The sequence below is a fragment of the Mauremys reevesii genome, linkage group 6 (assembly GCF_016161935.1).
Source record: "Mauremys reevesii isolate NIE-2019 linkage group 6, ASM1616193v1, whole genome shotgun sequence".
In the NCBI taxonomy this organism is placed as follows: Eukaryota; Metazoa; Chordata; order Testudines; family Geoemydidae; genus Mauremys; species Mauremys reevesii.
Genome location: NC_052628.1, coordinates 98,155,910 through 98,176,428, shown reverse-complemented (window position 1 = coordinate 98,176,428; position 20,519 = coordinate 98,155,910). Strand labels below are relative to the sequence as shown.

At 41.6% G+C, this 20,519-nt stretch overlaps 1 protein-coding gene across 3 annotated transcripts in view; it reads left to right on the top strand.

Moving 5' to 3' along the window:
• The window catches only part of FOCAD (focadhesin), a 191,039-nt gene that overhangs the window by 160,029 nt on the left and 10,491 nt on the right, over nt 1-20,519 (top strand). For all 3 annotated transcript variants that reach the window (XM_039544825.1, XM_039544826.1, XM_039544827.1), the window contains exons 29-37: nt 3,175-3,322; nt 5,077-5,196; nt 8,789-8,911; nt 12,770-12,847; nt 13,248-13,319; nt 13,514-13,616; nt 14,992-15,072; nt 16,035-16,163; nt 18,736-18,851. In XM_039544825.1, coding sequence (XP_039400759.1) covers nt 3,175-3,322; nt 5,077-5,196; nt 8,789-8,911; nt 12,770-12,847; nt 13,248-13,319; nt 13,514-13,616; nt 14,992-15,072; nt 16,035-16,163; nt 18,736-18,851 — 970 coding nt within the window. The remainder of the gene's footprint in view (nt 1-3,174; nt 3,323-5,076; nt 5,197-8,788; nt 8,912-12,769; nt 12,848-13,247; nt 13,320-13,513; nt 13,617-14,991; nt 15,073-16,034; nt 16,164-18,735; nt 18,852-20,519) is intronic.

Sequence of the window (20,519 nt, the reverse complement as noted above, 5' to 3'; positions counted from 1 at the left end):
GATTCATTGATGTTGAATTCTTTCAGCTGCTCTATTCCCATTTACAAAACTGATAGCCTGTAGTTTGAATTGTGCCTCGTAAGCATGTCTCTTCACTGGTGCCATTTGGGGTCCTTAGACAAACAAATGTCTAAGGAGGAGTGGAGAAGGTAAGTAATGTTCTCTGATTGGTTTATCGCTGCCAGCGTCGTAGTTTACGCCCTGTGTCAGCGAAAAATGGTCCGACAGTCAATCAAGCAAAGCGCTTACCAAAGATTTTGGAACTCAGTGCACACATAAGGCGCACCGGATTATAAGACGCACGGCCAATTTTTGAGAAAATGTAAGGCTCTTAGGTGCGTCTTATAGTGCGGAAAATATGGTACTTAAAATATTGCAAAATCTTTCTCTTCCAATAGGCCACATAAAAATGACACAGTATTGACACTCCCTCTTACCCAAAAACCCTCAAGTAACCAACTAAACATACAAAAAATCCTACCCTGAAACAAATCAGCCTTAAGGGGGAAAAAACCCTATTAACATTTTAGAAAACCAAAAACTTGACCCCTCAAAAAAGGAGACATATCAGAGACTCCAAGCAGTCATCTGGGGACTTTGTTATTGCTTTTGATTTTACATGGAAGGTGCTCAGATGCTACAGTGATGGGTGGTGGTATAAAACCCTAAGATAGAGAATTAAATAAATATTGTTGAGAAACCTATATTCACACACATTACTGTTGAGTATATGTGTAATTGTAAATATATATTAAATGGGGGATTTTGACAAATAATTCAACAATTAAGTCACCAGCAGAGTCGTTAGGCTTCTTTGTTGTGGAAATTACATAATAAAATTTACAAATATTTTTCTCTCTCTCTCTCTCTCTCTCTCTCTCTCTCTCTCAACATTATTGACACACAGAAGGTTCACTATGCATGTGCATTCATCGTTATATAATTCCTTTTAATGTTATTGAGCTAGTTTATATTGAATATATTATCTCTCTAAACAAACTCAATTCTACAAAGATCACAGAGAAAGCAACGTGAAAAGAACCAATCCAAAGAGAACATCTAATTTCATGAAATTGTTACAATTCAATTTGCAGATAGTGAATATATTATACTACATACTTCTTTTATTACGTATTGACTTGGAAATTTTTTTCTTTTTCAACCTAAGAAAAACTGTGTGTTGAAAATGGGGTTGACTGTGACCTCTCTATGGTTTATGTATGCTCCAAATGTTGAAGAATGCCAAGATAAGTCACAAATAAGTGGTAGTATTTGTGGCTTACTAAATATATATTTTCCTTCCTTAGGGTATATTTTTATATAACCTTTCAAATGTTTGGTTACTATATTGATCTATGGTATAGCAGAACTGGACTACAACTACTTGGAGAACAAACATGATAGGACAAAAAAGTATGATTTTTGGCAAAAATGAATGTTGATGCTTATGTGTTCAGTATATGTCCATAATGAGCCTGATACATCTGAAATTTTCAAGGCATTAAATGGCCTCCGTTCAAATAATCATCTAACATTTGTGGACAATAAATTGATTTGCCTCTGCAAAATGCTTAATATGAAATAACTGATTGACAGCAGTACAGGGTAAGTTTCAAACATTTTCAACATGGAACTCGATCATTAAACCTTCTTATAGATTACTGGTCCCACCGTAGTCAATGGCAAAAATTCCCATTAACATCGGTGATTTCAGGATTTAGCCCTTATGCATAATATCAGCCCTTTTAAGTTTTACTTTTGTATTAATTATTTGTGAAGCACTTTGTGGTGTAGTATACTCTACAGTATTATATATGGTTGAATTATTCCACTGAGAAGAGAAGATAGCGTTATTGCCATTATGTCAGAAATATTACAGCAAGAGCCCATAGAGCATGCTGTGGCACTTTCACTGGTATGTTTTTAATAGCCGTATAGACGCAATTTAAAAAGAGAAAAGTAAGAATGATCACTAATAAATTCACTGTTTTCCTCACAAAACTTTATTCCTCCTACACTCCCTTATGAAATGTAAATTATTTTTTAAAGCATTGTTGCACTGGAAATTGTTGTGATTGGAAATCTAACTATATCAAACACTTTTTTCTTTTAGCCAAACTTTGGCTCTAATTTTTGCATATTTTATGATAAATTATAATATAAAATTTATATATGATAACGTGTGATTATTCTAAATGTTTAATTTTCCAATTGTTCTATAGTTCATATATCCCAGTGATATTTAGGAGTATCTGTTGCTGAGGGTTATCTTCATTGTCCTCTGAGGCGTAGATAGAGACTGGGAAAAAATGTCTCCAATCCTTGTAGCCACTTCCAGTTCCTGTTGGAAAGTGTTAAAAGATAAGGCAAAAGTATTTCTTGAAGTTATTTTTATTTAGTTTGAGTACTAGCGGCAATAATTTTAACAGGTTTCAGAGTAGCAGCTGTGTTAGTCTGTATCCGCAAAAAGAACAGGAGTACTTGTGGCACCTTAGAGACTAACAAATTTATTTCAGCATGAACTTCCGTGAGCTACAGCTCACTTCTTCAGATGCATAGAATGGAACACACAGACATGAGATATTATACATACAGAGAACATGAAAAGGTGGAAGTATGCATACCAACAGAGTCTACTTCCACCTTTTCATGTTCTCTGTATATATAATATCTCATGTCTGTGTGTTCCATTCTATGCATCTGAAGAAGTGAGCTGTAGCTCACAAAAGCTCATGCTGAAATAAATTTGTTAGTCTCTAAGGTGCCACAAGTACTCCTGTTAATTTTAACAGGATATCCCAAGTTTTAACAAGAGTCCCCAGAACTCCTGCCCTCCTTGTTTCACACTACATTGACTGTTCACTTTAACAGCTGATATTGCTAGTGACATCAGTATAGTATATCATGTGCATACGGGCTGGGAGTGCTTCATCTCTAGAGACAACGAACTCTTATCTCTGTGTGTGGGTCTGTGAGGAAGAGAGAGAAAGAGCGGTCCTTTAAGAAGACTAGGTATCAGTCATATTAGTAGTATCTATGCAGTTGAAATGCCATATAGGTTCAAATTGAGTTTCTACAGCTCAGTATCCTGAGTAGTATTGAAAAATAGATCCAAAAGGAGCCTAGGCTTCCTTAACTCTTCCTAACCATTTTATGTTTTCTCTTCCTTTTAAGCACTGGATGTATCTTGGGTGTAGGACTTGTTCTTTCATTTCTGAGTCACAGCAGCCAAACAGACTCACGGGTTCATGTCTCTGCCTCTCTGAAGAAACTCTGTAACTACTTGGATGACAGTGAAGAGCAAAGCAGAATGTTCCAGGAGGTAGGACTCTCTTCTTTTTTTTATTATAACTTTCTATCCCCCTCCACTTTTCCTTCGTCCCCCGCCATAACATTGATTTTTACTGAAGACAGCGCCATACATACTATAACTATCAGACTGATGATACACAATTCCAAGGTATCTTCCTTTTATGCATGAATCTTTGACTTATAGTTTTTCTTTTATCATAACATTCTAGCTTTATATGTATCAAACAAAGCTTCTTTACCATAATTATAATTGTGCCAGAACAGCACTGCATGTTTTTAAATACATAAGCCATCAGTATCCTGCATTGCTTGGGACAGGGGTTCTCAGCATTTTACTTTCTGAGGCCCCCCCAACATGCTATAAAAACTTCCTGACCCACCTGGGTTCCTGGCCCTCAACTGTTTTTCTGCATATCCAGTAAATTAAAAACCAGGGCAGGCGTTAGGGAATAGCAAGCAGAGCAGTTGCCTATAGACCCACACAACAGGGCCCCCCGCAAAGCTAAGTTGCTCAGACTTTGGCTTCAGCTCCAGGTGGTGGGGCTCGGGGTCCCGGGGTTCTGCCATACCCGGTGGGGCTTCAACTTTCCACCCTGAGTTCTAGCAAGTCTAATGGCAACCCTGCTTGATGGACCTCCGAAACCTGCTTGTGGCCCCCCAGGGCGGCCCAGACTCCTAGTTGAGAACTGCTCACCCAGGAGATACTTTATAGTATAAGTTCCATTACACAGTATTTATAACATCCCTGGTACATATCATTATCCGTCATTTGGATGAGATCCTAAATCAAAGGTCTTTTACCTGCCTTGTGGTTGTCAAGAGAAAAGTAAAGACCTTATAGTACTTTTCAGGAAGAGTGAGAAAGAATCTGGGTGTCCTGACCAGATTTTCTTTCTCTGCAGTTTCTAGTATTGAAGAGCTGTGAGCTCTGTTGCTGAGTGCATAATGGCTGCTGCCTTGGCCTACACAGGCACTGTACTGTCAGTATCAAGTGCTTTGCTTTGTAAACTTTTTTCTGGACACCTAGAGTATGAAATGGTCCTTATAAACCCATCTCTTATAATCTTATGTAAAGTTTCTGTTCACTACAATGAAGAATTTAGTATTATCTTAAAATGTCACAACACTGTCTCCAAATAAACAACAAATACTAGCATTGTGCTAACACTGAGTTGAATAAAATATACAAAGGCAAAGGAGACCAGAGTTAAGGCAGCAATTACAATTTACTACTTTGGTTTAGATATAGGAATTCATAAACATTTCAAAATACTAGGTACGTCTCTTACTATCTGTAGTACCTGGGCACAAAAGTTTGGGTTGAGGGCATATGTGTAGCTCTTAATATTGGATTTCCTTAGGTTTGGAATATCAGTTAGTCAGTAGTGTAATTCTGATGTTTGATTGTTTGTTTGTTAATGGCCAGATATTGTAAATTAGAGTGTTATCACGATTCTGACATGTAGCATGCAGCAGCATTGGAAACCATGTGGAAAGCTTGTATTGGTCTGGTTATTTTACAGTGAACTTATTCCTATACTGAATGACTGTATCCACATTTTATTTCACTTGTTTTCTAGAATTAGATATCCTTAAATACATTTGGGGTGGGTTACTTATTATCTGGAGTGGGGTGGAGGAACAAGGTGCCTTGGTGTTTGTCTACAGTATTCAATAAAAGCTGTTCCCTGTGTGTTCCCACCCTGGGAAATGTTAACCTGTCTGGTTTTTTTACCTGTATTTTTCCCCTTTCCCTTTATTCAGATCCTTGCCTACTCCATTGCCTGTTCCTGCGTCTCTGCTTTCAGCATGAAAATCATAGAGGCAGTGGAGGCTGAAGAGATCATGAACAAGTTGCGGACGTTAGCAGAAAATAATCAGCAGGTTATATCCACAGTTTGGACCCCTTTCTTTCATTATATTTGTTTGTCTTTTCCTGTGTATCTTTAACGCTGCACCCATGTCAGTGTAAGATGGAAATTCCTTGATCCTTCTTGGATATTTGTTTGAAAGAGTGTGATTTGAGGAGAGTACAATGAAGGCCATCTGTTTATTATGTATATTCCCTGTAACTGTTCATTACCAAAGGGTGAGACAAAAACTGAATTTATATATGCTGACCATGTTTAAGGGAAAAGCTTATATTTTCATTTCAGGGTGTCTCAGCACTTTGAACCTTCTAATTAATATCTTCTTCCTAATTCTGTTCTTGAGACACTCTCTTCCTGGGGAAATAGCCTCTCTTGAATTATAGGTAAGGCAGTAGTTTTGTCACGGAGGCCGAGGAAGTCACAGAATCTGTGACTTCCAAAGACCTCTGTGACTTCAGACCTGGGGACTGGGAGCTGCAGGGTCCTATCACTTTCTGCAGCGTTAGGAAGCTGTAACGTATCTCTTGCCGCCTGAAGCAGCGGGCCTACAAGCTCTCAGCCACCATGGGCAGTAGAGATACCCCACAACTCCCAGCCGCCACTGGTGCTGGGGGTACCCCGAAGCTCCCTGCCAGCCGCAGCAGCCGGGGAATCCCCGGCTGCTGCGGTGGGGCAGGGGGACCTCCAGCAGCTCCCCGCTGCTGCAGGAGGACAGGGGGAGCCCTGCAGCTCCCCTGCTGTCGCAAGGGGGCAGAGGGACTTCTGCAGTGCTCCCTTCCTGCCGCTGGGGAGGGGCGGGGGACCCCCACAGTGCTCCCTTGCTGTCATTGGGGGGCAGGGGAACCCCTGCAGTGCTCCCTGCCAATGGGAAGGGGGTAGGGGGACCATGCAGCTCCCTCTGCCACTGTTGGCAGGGAGACCCTGGAACTCAGAGTCCCCTGGAACTGCCCTGTCCCTTCCCATTTTATCATGGATATTTTTCAGGACAGGACAGGACAGGGCTTTTTTTCTTGTTTTTTTATTGCCTGTGACCTATCCATGACTTTTACTACAAAATATCCATGATAAAATCTTAGCTTTAATTATAGGCAACTGAATTTTTACTCTTTCTGTAGACTCCATACAGCAGATCACAAACACAACCCTAATAGCTTGGTGTCTCAACCACAACTTCCTCTAGGGTGTCCCTTTCCACACAGTCAGCGTTCTAGGACAGCGGTTCTCAAACTGTGGGTCGGGACCCCAAAGTGGCTCACGACCCTGTTTTAATGGGGTTGCCAGGGCTGGCTTAGACTTGCTGGGGCCCGGGGCCAAAGCCCAAGCCCAAGCGCTTCAGCCCTGGGCAGCAGGGCCCTTGGGCTTCGGCTTTGGCCTCCCGGCCTGGGGAGATGGGGCTTTGGCTTTACCCCCATCCACACCCTGGGCTGGAGGGGCTTGGGTGGGCTCAGGCTTTTCTCCCCCTTCCTGGGGTCCTGTAGTAATTTTTGTTGTCAGAAGGGGGTTGCGGTGCAATGAAGTTTGAGCCCCCCCGTTCTAGGATCTCCATCTAACAGCTGACCAAAACAGCACCCTTTTGTTACTTCAGCATCCCTTGACTGCCCTTCTGTCACAGTTTGACTTGCTTTGCTCCAACAGCCTTGTTTCAGCACTGCTTCTTCCTCCTCGTCTAGCCAATCTCTACCAATGGGAAAAGAGAAGAAGTGCTGTCACCGAGAGGAAATGCTAACAGGAGTGTTCACAATCAAAACCAATCTTCACAATAATCAGCAGACTAGTAAATTTATCTGGAAATGGGAGGCAAATCAACATTTACTTTTGTAATCCTTTTTCTTCACATCAGAAAAGAAAGGCTAAAAGAGAGGCTTCTGCACTTTGGTCCCTGGGGCACTTGCTGGTGGTCTGCAGACAGCTAGCTGGTCATATGATACTAGTTCCTTCTTTTTTCCAGCTGCTAAATCACATTAAAGAAGCTAAAAATCCGTTACATTATTTCATAATATCACTGTTCCACATAAGCAATTGCTGCAGTTGCAACAAGGGTGTTGTATAATTGTGAAGTTAGGTATTTTGTGAATGGGAGGGGATTTGGTCGAGGAGACAATGTTGATATTAAAATGTGATCCATACTGAAGAAGGTTGAGAATTCCTTGCCCTAAAGCAGAGACCTTGTCCCACAGAATCAAGGAGTAGAAACTTGCAATGAGAATCCACTGTGATCATGATGAGTGTCTGTACAGCTGCTGATGTCCTAATAGTTGCATTATTAACTCATTTGCATTTCACTAGTTCCTTCCTCATCACCAGGTTAAGGCAAAGGAGGCCTTTATGTTGCCTGGTATAGTTAAAAATATATGTGTTGCAAATAACGCACATACTTACACACATGCTTAACTTTAAGTACATGCGTAATGCCATTGATTTAAGCAGGTGCTTAAGCTTTTGCTGATGGTGGCCTAAATATCTCTCTGAACTACAACACTTGTTCTTCAGCTCTCAAAAAACAGGTATCTATCACTTGACCTAAAGAAGTCCATTAACTGATAGCAGTAGCAGCCTCTATCCTTTTTTCAAGCCAGTCATTAGAGGGCAACATAATTCCCTGATATGTATATGTAAGGGTGCAGACTCACCCCTGCGGCGCCGCTTGCTGGTCGTCCTCAGGAATTAACTCATTTTCCAGCCAGGAGCGCCCTTGGCAGGTCAGGTGTCCTGCCTGTCGTTGACCCCGTGTCCCTCCTGGACCCTGGTGCCCTTGTCTTGGGTGCTGCCCCTCCCCCCCGGCACTACCCCCCTCTCTCTGGGTCTCCCCACCCAGGGGAACCCCCAGCCCCTATCCGCACCAGTCACAGTCTAGCCCCTGCGCCCTGGGGTGAACTGCAGTCTGTCAGCCAATCATTACAGGCAACAAGGAGTTTGGACTGGCTGCCTTTACCCACCCTCAGGCTGCCCCTCTGCAACCCCAATACCTATGTGGGCCTATGACCAGACCTTGCATCCTGGGGAGTTGCTGGCCTAGGGCCTCCCAGCCCCCAAGGCCTTTCCCCAGCCCTGCCTCACTCTAGGTCCCCAGGTGAGTTCCCCAGCAGCCAGGCCTGTCTCTCTCTCCAGTCAGAGTGAGACTGCTTAGCTTCTGGCTGCCCTGGCCTTCTTATAAGGCCTAGTTGCTCAGTTTGGGGCTTGGCCCCAGGTGCAGCCACTTCCGCCAGTCAGCTGGGGTTTTGCTCCCTCCCCCAGCCCCAGCCCTCTGCAGGGCTTTTTCAATGCCTTCAGGGCTGAAGCGGGTGTTCACCCCGCTACAGTATACATAGACACACATCAAACCAGTATGTTACAACATGACAGGGCTCAACATCGTAAAACTGGATGCTTCATATAATTCGATTTCCTGAAATTGATACCTGTAGTTTTGTCTTTGTTTCAGTCAACTATTCATTTTAAAAGCACCTGCTATTTTGAATGATGATGTAGCTTGTGTTATTGAACATATCAGTGGGAAGTACTGCACCTGGAAAATGCAGGATGTTTTTCTTTTGAAAAAGGAATACATGGGCTTTTGTGAAAGCTGTTTTGTAATCTGTGTTTTTGACATCTTGTGTTTCCTGCAGACATCCGGTTTTGCTTTGGCATTGGGTAGCATAGTTCATGGCTTGTCAGTCTGTGGACATGGGAAAGCAGAAGACTTGAGTAACAGACTGCTTCCTGCCTGGATGAAAATTCTTCTTGCAGAGGTAGAGGAGCTGTCTGTCTCTCCTTTTAAAAAAAATTTAATTACTACTGAGCTTATTTAATTAAGGAGAAGAAGATAGTTAAGAATAGTTTGAATTATTTGAGCAGGTGAATAGATTCACATTTAGAAGCAAGACTCTCTGCAGTCTGTTTAAAGAAAAAGCAATATTTTCTTCTTTTCATGCTTGCTCATGTCCATTCCACGGTAGGTGTGCGCGCGCTGTGTGCACAGTCACTGGAGATTTTTCCCACAGTGGTATCCATTGGGCCAGCTCTAGTGCCCTATGGTTTTGTGTGCTCATGCGCCAGTATAAAGAGCGTGCTGGCTCCGCACCCTTTCAGATCCCTCTTACCACCTGTGACGATCACTGGAACAGCTCCTCCTGCGTTGACAAACTCTTACTCACTGCTCTTAGTTTAGTCCTTTTCCCTTTTTTTCCTCTATCCCAGTTCTTTATTTTCTCAGTTTGGACTGCTGTAGATTAGTTGTATATGCTTAGTTGGTGCTTCTCACCCTGTTAGTGGAGTTTCATCCGGTGCTGGGGCATGCCTCGGTCCCCAGGTTCGAAGCCCTGTGCCTCCTGCAGCCAACCCATGCCTGTGAGTGACCCGCACTCCAGTTGTCTGAAGTGCATGGGAGAGACTCATCAGGGACCACTGCCAGATCTGTCAGGATTTCAAGCCCCATACAAAGAAGAACAAGTTGAACTCCCTTCTGATGGAGGCAGCACTTAGTCCCTCATTGGAGCCAAGAAGGTCCCACCTAGTATTTCAGCGTTGGTGTGAAGTCCTCCTCCCACCGAGTGAGTCTCTTGGCACCATTCTCCTTCACCTGTGCCAAAGAAAAAACATAAGATTCAGCTGGCCAAGAGGGGACTCTGAAGAGAGCCAAGTATGGGGAGCACAGTGGTTTGTGGTCTGAGTGAGGCGACTCCTCTGCCCCTGCTCTGAGGGTGGGACCATTGAGTTGGCCTCATATGCAGGCTACATTGAGTCCAGTCCCAGACAATCCCTCGGCATCGAGGGGCAATACGGCACCAGTGGGATCATGGTACTGTCTACTCTGGAGGCATTCATTGTGGTCAGGGACCTGCTGGCACTATCGGTAAGGCTAAGTTTATGTCATGGAGGTCATGGAAGTCACGAGTGACTTTCAGAGATCGCCCTGACATTCTCTGCTTCAGCCCCAGAGCTGGCAGGGTTCCAGTGACAGGTGACAGCAGCAAGAAGAGACGGGGGGGCTCCCTGCAAGTTTCAGGGACAGGTGACAGACTCCTGAGGGGGCCCTTCTCAGTGTTCCAGTGATAGGCAACAGCCTTGCTTGGGGGGCTTGGGTGAGCGGCTCAGGTGTCCCATTTTCTCTTTGGGAAATATGGTCACCCTGCAGATCCCAGCCACCGTCGATAGAGGAGGAACCCCACAGCTCCCAGCCACCACAGTGGTGGGGGAAACCATGGAGCTGCAGCAGCAAAAGTCATAGACAGTTCATGGCTTCCATGAATTTTTGTTTATTGCCCGTGACCTGTCTATGACTTTTTTACTAAAAATAACCATAACAAAATCTTAGCCTTAGCTATCAGTACTGCTTTCGCCAGCAGTACAAGAGTCGGTGGTGTCATTGCTGGGGAGCAGAAGGGAGCACGTGGCCACTACTAGAGCGACTTACCCTGCCAAATGGAAGTGTTTCTCCATGTGGTCCTCCAAATGAGGCCTCTGACCTGCTGGTTCACCTCTCCAGTCTGTGCTGGAGGATCTGCTTCTTCAGAAACAGCCGGGCCTAGCCATTTCATTGATTTAAGGTACACCTAGCAGCCATCTCAGCCTTCCACCCTCCGGTAGATGGTAGGTCGTTTATTTCTCACAAAATGTCCATTTGCTTCTTCAAGGCTTAGAGAGACTATGCCTGCAAATTCGTGAACCCATTCCTCCGTTGGACCTAAACCTGGTCCTATCAAGACTCTCAGGCCCTCCTTTTGAGCTGCTGATATCATGCCTCTTGTCATACCTTTCCTGGAAGGTCACGACCTGGTCGTCGGTGCATACTTTTTCATCCTATATCGCCGTCACCCAGCAGGCTAGTGATGATGCTGGATTTGGTTGAGCAGTGTTGCAATCTGCATGTCCATGAACTCTTAGCCCACCTCCTAAGCTATCGCTTGGGAGGCACCTAATGTGAAATGGACATGAGCAAGCATTCAAAGAAGAAAAAATCGTAACTAACTTTTCTGTAATTGTTGTTCTTCGAGATATGTTGCTCATGTCCATTCCACGACCTACCCTCCTGCCCCTCTGTCGGAGTTAGCTGGCAAGAAGTAACTCAGAGTGTGTGGAACTGGCTGAGCTCCTTATACGAGTGCACCAGAGGGCGCTAGAGCCAGCCCGATGGATACCACTGAGGGAAAAATCTCCAGCAACTGTGCACACAGCGTGCGCATACCTAATGTGGTATGGACATGAGCAAGACATCTTGAAGAACAATAGTTACAGAAAGGTTATTAACCGTTGTTGTTTTATAAGCAACAAAGTAATGTAAGACAGCTGTCTACCAAAAAGATTCCAGATAGTCTGTGAGAGCTCAACTGCATTCTTTATTCACCGTGAGTAGTATCTTAGTCCATGAGTAGTCACACTAAAATTGAGATTACTTATGAAGTATGGTGGTACTTAACAAAAATTAGACTGGCAAAATGGAATTTGTGTTTTGCTGTTCACTGTAAGTTTACCCTAAGTGGATATTTCATTAAGTAAGAAATGGCTCTCGCTCTACTTTTATCAGCCTGTAATTGCCATCTGTATGCCCAGTGCATACAGAAGCTACACTAGCAGCAAAGAATCCTGTGGCACCTTATAAACTAACAGACGTTTTGCAGCATGAGCTTTCGTGGGTGAATACCCACTTCTTCCGATGCAAGTGGTGGAAATTTCCTGGGGCAGGTATATATAAGCAAGCAAGAAGCAAGCTAGAGATAACGAGGTCAGATCAATCAGGGAGGATGAGGCCCTGTTCTAGCAGTTGAAGTGTAAAAACCAAGGGAGGAGAAATTGGTTCTGTAATTGGCAAGCCATTCACAGTCTTTGTTTAGTCCTGAGCTGATGGTGTCAAATTTGTAGATGAACTGGAGCTCAGCAGTTTCTCTTTGAAGTCTGGTCCTAAAGTTTTTTTGCTGTAGGATGGCCACCTTAAGATCTGCTATAGTGTGGCCAGGGAGGTTGAAGTGTTCTCCTACAGGTTTTTGTATATTGAAGCTACACTGTGATGCTTAGATTGCATTTAGTGTAGTAGGTGGAGCTGAACAATTTTAGGCCTACTGAAGGCAACATTAATCACCGTCATTATAACTGAATAGAGAATTGAGTTAAATGTATTCATTTATTATGCTTACAATTCCATAGTAATGATTTATCCCATTGTACCAAAAAATTACATATGAAATGTAATTTTAAAAGCAGATCCTAAATGAATCCCCCAAGATGGGATTTGAAGGTAAATATTATTAACACAAATTTTTGACAGTCTGTATAAAGACTAGATCATATCAGCATGTTCTTATGGATGATGCACTTCAAAGATGTTAGACTGGAACATACTGTACTGGGAGGTGCTATGTCAATGAGAAATATACTATTATTTGAGTTTGCGAAAAGGAGCAAGTCCCTGAAATGCTGTTTATTTCAGAGCCTTGGTAGCATAGTTGGGTCTCACGCTCTGAGGCCAGCATATGAGTTTGTTGGTGGAGAGGTATGTCTGTATAGTTCAGAATTAAAAAGAACATCTTTTCTTGGAGGAAAATGCCTTTGCTGTTCAGTGTTATGCCGCCTTCAACCCCTTTGTCATGTGTTGATTTTGCTTGGATTTATAGGGGTCTCCCACAATGCAGCGTCTGGCTTCTGTCAATGGGCTGGTTGCGCTGGTGGGTTCTGAAGCATCCATGATACAGGTAAAAAGATATAAGCACATGATACCTGTGTTTCCTTTAGAAACAAAGTTAAAGATTCAGGCTGGAAAACCGAATGGCATCACATCTCCATGAGCACCTATAACACCAGGATGGATTTTGGGGGGGAAGGTGGTGGTTAATATATCGAATAATTAAATAACTAGGCTTATTTAATAGCAAAACATTCAGTTTTCTGCAGAGTTTTGAATTAATTGTACAAAAATGTATTTCCTCTGTCAGAATAGTATCTTTGAAAAGAAAATGTGGTCCTTAGGTTGCTTTCAACAATATTTGTTGTGTATGAGAGCTAAACCGGTTCCTCCACCACCAATTATGCATTTCATTGTTTTGCTTTTCCTTCAGATGTTCACCTCCTTTTGTTTGTTTTTTTTCCTGGCAGCTGAAATCTGAGGCTATCCAGTCCTCCCAGTTTCAAAATAAACTTAATGAAATCATCAGAACCCTGACTCAGGTGAGAGGATCATGTCTGTCTCCAATAATGTGTGATGTGCACTGTACTACAGTACCTTGTGTGGAGGATCCAGATTTAATTTTAAAAAAAAAGTACATTTTTTTTGTGTCCAGTGTGCTGTTGCAGCACAGAGTGAAGAGACTATCATTAATGAGACTAGCCTACAAATTCATGTCCAATAATTGCCTTCACAGATAGTCAGTTTTTCTGGGGTGATTGGTCTTCAGACAAATGCAGCTTGGCTTTTAGGACACCTTCATCAATCCAGTTTGTCCTCAACCCAGAACAGAACGTCTGGTAAGATGCTTTTGTTGTTGTTTAAGAATACGTGACAGGCTTTAGAGGGAGGTTCTTATGCTAGAACACTGCACCCATATAAAATGAAAAGACAATCTTTGGCTCTAAAAGCTCCTAATCCAAGGGCACCGAACCTGCAAGTTGTAACATGCAATCAGATCCTTGTATCCGTGCAGAGCCCCATTAAAGTCAGTGGTGTTGAGTGCAAGGGTCTATTCACATGTTTTTGCTTGCAGAATCAGAGTCTAAGAGCTCACAAGCTAAGCTGTTCCAGTCCAATCTGTATTCTCTAGTTTTAAATTTACAACATAGAATAATTCATAATTGTTTTAAAATTAGATTTGTGCAGGAGGACCTTGATCTATGTTTTGTAACTGAAATATTTATACTGTGCTCTGAGAGCTAATTGGATTTCCAGATTTGCTGACTTCTTATTTCTGCATCTTTTTCCCTTAAATATTTTAAACATTTAAAAACCAACCAATACAAAGAAAGGAAAATAAATGAGATTAATTTTTCATAACTGTACTCCTAAGGGTGAGCTATTCTCTGATTAGCTAAAAGGCACAACTAATCTGTCATCTTAAGCAGTCCAGTAAGCTATTCACAAAGGATGAAATTCATCTCTGTGCAGAGGGTCAGCATGAGGGCGATGCATCACTTATGTCCCACTTAAGCCTACAAGAGCGCTTAAGTAAGATTTAAGTGGTACATAGACTCTTTACTGGCCCTCAGTGCAGGTGTGAATTTCACCTAATGGTATGGAGTTACCAACTATAACTGCACCAGTAATCCACCAGGTAAATGATTGCAGGGGAAGATGATTGGTGGGAAATATAATTCAGTAGAGGGAGCTAAGTATAGGCCATTAGTTTCAACCTGACTCAAGTTGTGAATGAGTCAGTAGCATCAAGGAGGAACACATGTGAACACCACAAAAACAACCCTCAATCCTCTTGGCGGCAGTCTTGGCAGAGAGGCCAAGGACTTAGTGGGTGTGGAGGGTAACCTGTGCTATTATCCTTAGCAGTGTTCCCTACAGGTTAGGATAGAGACATATAAACTGAGGTGTGGGGAGAAGTTTACACACCACAATAGCTTTTTAGGGGACAAATGAATGAATCCGTTCTTCATTGCTGGCAGTCCAGCACTTTTCATCAACTCTAAATTCACATGGAAAGAAAGATGGGCTAGGGGGAAGCCAGTGATAACATCTGCATCAGTCTTTTGATCTAATAGAAATAGTCACTATCCGTCTGTTAACCGAGGATCAGTTCATAAATACCTAATTTTGCCTTTTTATTTATAGGGTAGTTGGAAATTATTATTTGTCCTGCCAAGTTGCTGGCTTATTTCATATTTTTTGTCTTCACAGTGCCTCCAGACTTCAGCTACTTGCCTGAAAACAGCTTTATCAGGGCAGCTATTGACTTTGCCATTGAAGGAGGAAAGAAAGGTGAGATGGAGCAAATTCCATAAAGATGTGATAATGTGCTGCTTCTGTAAAATGTGATTTGACCTATGTTTTTACCTGTATAAACTATAAAAAATCACTAATGAATTATATTAAAAATAGAAATTTCAGTCAAAAATATTTTAATATAAGCCATGTCGGAACCTTGTTAAATTTGTGTAGAAAATCAGAGTAGAGATACGACCCAGGTAGTTTTTACTACAGCATAGCTAGTTGAGGCCAGCTCTCAGCTACCTGTGCCTTTACTCCAGTCGGAGTTAGCGATCTTGATGTTTAAAAAAACAATCCACACCTTCTTTGCAGTGAAGACAGAGCCTTCGACTTGGGCTTGGGTAGAAGTCAAATGAGGGCTAGAATTTGGGTTGTAGATGTCTGTTAGATGGAACTAGGGGAACTGGTGGCAGAAAGTTTTGCTCTGTTCCGAATTCTGGTGCCGATTTCCTGTGTGAATATGGATAAATCATGCAATCTCTCTGCATCAGTTTCCCTGCCTGTAAAACGAAGACAATAATTACTCACCTCAGAGAAGTGGTGTAAGGCTTAATTTATTAATGTGTGTAAAGTGCTTTGAGAGTCTTCAATGGGAGTTGCTGTAGAAGTACACATTTTAATTTATTTTTATTCATTTTATTCATTTCATTAATTTTAGATTAGCTCCCCTTCAGCAGAAACAGAAGAACATTTCTTTAGCAGATCATTCTTTGTATAATCCAACAACTGCATTCCAAAAAGTTTGCAGCATATTCAGCCAATTGCAAGCAATACAAATGGCAGAAAAAATTTAGGTGCTTTTATAATGTCTTTGTCTTTCATTACAAATTGTTTTTCACTCCAGTATGTAATATTATAAATTCACGTCTTATGCTTTTATATTCCTTGTTTTGGTTATTTTACTCAATTTGCTCATCATGAAATTCAGATGATAATTGGTTGTTCTGTTGCAGGCCCTGAATCCATTCCCCCTCACTTGGTGAAAGTAGCTTTGGCACCTATAGCTTTAGTTGGAGAAAGCTACCAGTATCCACCTGTGAACTGGGCTTCAGTTCTTTCTCCTTTGATGAGACTAAACTTTGGTAAGTTTAATGATTTTTATGAGTCCTTTGGATCATTTTCATGTGACTTGTGTTCAAAAGATCATACTGTCCAGAGTTTTTTAAAGAGTCTAGATTTAACATACCCTGAAGTATGATTTTTGTGTTTCTGAGCTTATGTTTGCAAACATTCCCTCTTAAATCCGAAGTTCTGGAAATTATGAAACTGTCATTGTGGAAAGCAAAGCCCTTGCCAGATGTAGAAAGATCTGTCAACTCATAGCAGGTTTTGCTGATATTTTTGCCTGATGTTGTGTTCTTTCAATGAATTCTCTTAAGTTATATATAGAGAAATTTGCATGAGCATTTTTCATATTGAACCAAATTGTCCATATTGCTCTCAGTATCTGAATGGTGCTTTGAATGTGGAAATTTCTTTAACACACTGGAAAAATTGTGTTATTATAAACCTCAGAAGTTCCAGAAGAAACAGTGCATCCGTTTAGTTCCTTCATTTTAATTGAATTTAGATGGCATTTGAGACTGCTCGGTCTTTGACAGATAAACTCTTCTCAGTGTACCTGGGTAGCATTATGGAAGTTAAATATATGCATAAAGAAATGAATAGATACCCCCTTTGTATGAGTAGGTGGTTCATGAGCAGTGCTGATGTTGGGCTACAGAAGCAGAAAGCAGAGCAATTGTATTTTAGCCTGACATCCAAACTGGAAATGTGAAACCCTGAAGTAATTTTCAAGAAACATGATCATGAATATTTTTGTGACACATACTGAGTCTAGTCATAATAATAGTTATTCATTAATATTTGGATGACAGATGGGTATTTGTGAATATGGTTATGAATCTTGAAAGTTTCACACATTCTAACATGAATTATTAATTCATCCATAAACTGTTAACAAAAACAGATTATTCTCCTGTTTTAAAAAGTTCAGTGCTGCATTCGTGGAGCAGAAACAATACTATGTGATTTAGGATAGGCATACCTCACAACTACTGAATAACAAATAGCTTGGGTGAACAGTTTGCAAACAATCTATAATCTGTAAATTATTAATCCAAACTATTTGGTGAATGCTTACAAATGACAAATAGTTTGGGTACCAAACAATATGCTAAAGAAAAGGCTAAATTTCTAGGTCAAGAGTCTCAGAATCACAAGCATAATGTTAGGCTCCTAAATCCATATTTAGACATTGAAGTTTATAACCTTATTTCAGAAGTAAAACTACTCAACAGCATCCATTGCAGTCAACTTTAGGCTTCCATTTTTGAAAATATTGGCCCAAATAAATAAGATTAATAACAAATGGTTCCACTTTCAAGTATTCTGGAAATGTATATAAAGCAAAGTTGAATTAAGACTAAGCTTGATAAGTTTATGGAGGGGATGTTATGATGGGACTGCCTACAATGGCATGTGGCCCATCAGCGACTGCCAGTAGCAAAAATTCCCAATGGCTGGAGATGTGACACTAGATGGGGAGGGCTCTGAGTTACTACAGAGAATTCGTTCCCAGGTATCTGCCTGGTGGGTCTTGCCCATATACTCAGGGTCTAACTGATTGCCGTAGTTGTGATCAGGAAGGAATTTTCCCCTGGGTCAGATTGGCAGAGACCCTGTGGCGGGGTTTCGTCCTCCTCTGCAGCATGGGGCACAAGTCACTTTCAGATTTAAACTAGCATAAATGGTGAATTCTCTGTAACTTGAAGTATTAAAAGCATGATTTGAGGACTTTAGTAACTCAGCCAGAGGTTAGGGGTCTATTTCAGGAGTGGGCGGGTGAGATTCTCTGTTCTGCAATGTGCAGGAGGTCAGACTAGATGATCACGATGTTCCCTTCTGACCTTAAATCTATGTCTAACTTTAAATGTCAGTATTAAATTTGAAATCCCTGTCCTTCATGTGCAGCTACAATAGAATGAACTGTTACGAAAGCCATTCCATTGTGCAAAGCAAACTCCTTTCAGATTTTTATCTTTATCAAGGGACAGACAATTTCGGATTTTTGGGGAGCCTAAACAGGACCCACTAATTAGGAATTCAATAACTAATTTAAGAACTCTATTCTTTAGAAAGATCCCCTACACCCAGACCAGAAGAATGTCTGTGCCCATGCTCCAACAGCAATAACAATGATTCACCTGTAGTTCTGCAAAGTTGACATTTACACCGGTGCACAGCATGCTAAATGTAAATGGAGCAGAACAGGCTGAGCTTAGCAAAAAGGAATATCAATCCTTAGTTCCTCTTCAAGGGGTTCTTTAATAGTTTGATTATTCTCTCCATTTAGCAAAGAACATTGATTCTTTTTATTCCCCATGTTCACATTTTAATGCTTTTCTTCTCAATTAAATTTGAGTGAATGCCACATGCTTGGATTCTGGACACATCCAAGGGTAATAAAGAAGTTACATAAATAGAGAGAGAGGTCTGCTCTAAATGTTACCAGTGGTGTCACAAGAAACACAACATATTTCTGCTAGAATAAAAACATTTACCTTCGTTTTTATTTTTTCTGCATTATGGGCTGAGAACAAATTGAAAATTAAAATAATTGCATTGTAAACTGTTCACTTTCCTCCCCTTTAGGTGAAGAGATTCAGCAACTGTGTATTGAACTTGCAGTGACCCAGGCTCAGTCATCTCAGAATGCTGCAATGCTCCTGGGGATGTGGGTCGTACCACCTCTAGTTTACAGTCTTAGCGTATGTATGATATCAGCATTAAGCTCCAGAAGGCTTATGAATCCTCTGTGTGCTCTTTTCTGTGTACAAGTTTCCTTACACAGGACAGCACATCTTAATCCTGCGCACGTACATACTTACTATTCCAGCCCTGCATTTCATCCAAACACAAAGTGACATATGTGCAGAATTTTCTAAAAGTTTTGTTACATCAGCAGATGGCTTTTAGTGGCTCTCTGAAATTACTTATACCAGAGACTTCAAACTCAAGGCAGACTTGAGACCTTCCATCACCTATCTATCTATTTGTCAGTTATTCATCTTGCTTTCCTTCTCTTCTGTAATGTAATCTTTGTTAGCATCAAAATTGGTGATATCCTCAGATGAAAAGTGGGAATCAAGTTGTGGAAATTCAGTACGGGCTCTACAAGGCCCCCGGCAATGCATGAAATTAGTCCTTCAGAAATCCTGCAAAATTCCATATCAGCCTTAGGTAGGGTGAATAATGTAGCTCTGATGTAGCTGTGCTGATCTACATCAGCTGAGAAGTTGGCCCAGAATCATTAGAAGAAAATTAGAAGAAAATCCTGCTAGTTTTAGTCTATGATTGTCCAGTTCTCCATGGTTTAGTGAACTGGTAATCCGTTAGAGTTGGTAAAGATGTTAAAAGTTCTGGGATTTGGTTTGGGTGTTTGTCACCAGTAAGGAGAAGACTTGAGTTTGAGCCTTTCATTTCTCAACAGAGTCTGCAGGCCACAAGGGCAGTGCATTCAGCTCCAGGAAGTGTAAAGTTTAGCATCATCCTGAAAATTAAGAAGCAATCTTGAAGAGGTTTGGAGTACACTGCTTCTGCACCTCTCTGCCAAAGAATTGTACTGGGTTGTGCATTTTGTGTAGAATGGGCCAAGAGTTCTGCTGGAAGGCCACAGTCGTACTCTGCCTGATAAGACACAATCCTCAGTATGTGAAAGAATCTGAGGAAAACGTAACAGATCACAAGTGATTAAATTACTGCTTCAGCTAGTGTTCCTAGGCACTATGGTAATACAAATAATAAATAATAACAATATTAAAGAAGTGAGAGAAGCATCTATAGTTATTTGGGATGAAAAAAATTCAAAAGTGCTTCAAGTCCCAGTGACTTCGGCACTTTTGAAAATTTTACACTTTGTCTATAGCTGAGGGACAATGGAGATTTCAATCTAAAACTAAGAGAAGGTGGAGTGCAATTTTTTTAGCATCGAAGAAGAGAGAAACCGAGTCACTGGTAAATATCTTCTACTTTCTGCTATAAATCATATGGGAAGATTAAGTTCTGTGTACTGTACTCTAGAGCCATTTAAAACTTTCCAATTTTGCCTCTAATATAGTAACTCCTCACTTAAAGTTGTCCCAGTTAACATTGTTTTGTTGTTACATTGCTGATAGGGAACATGCTTGTTTAAAGTTGTGCAATGCTCCCTTATAAAGTTGTTTGGCAGCCACCTGCTTTGTCTACTGCTTGCAGAAAGAGCAGCCGGTTGGAGCTAGCTGGTGGAGGCTTGGAACCAGGGTGGACCAGCAGCCCCCCTATCAGCTCCCTGCTCCCCTAAGTTCCCTGTGTGGCAGCTGGCCAGCAGGCTATCATTTGCCAGCAATTCAGCTGTCCCTCCCCCCACTGCTTTGTGCTGCTCCTGCCCTCTGCCTTGG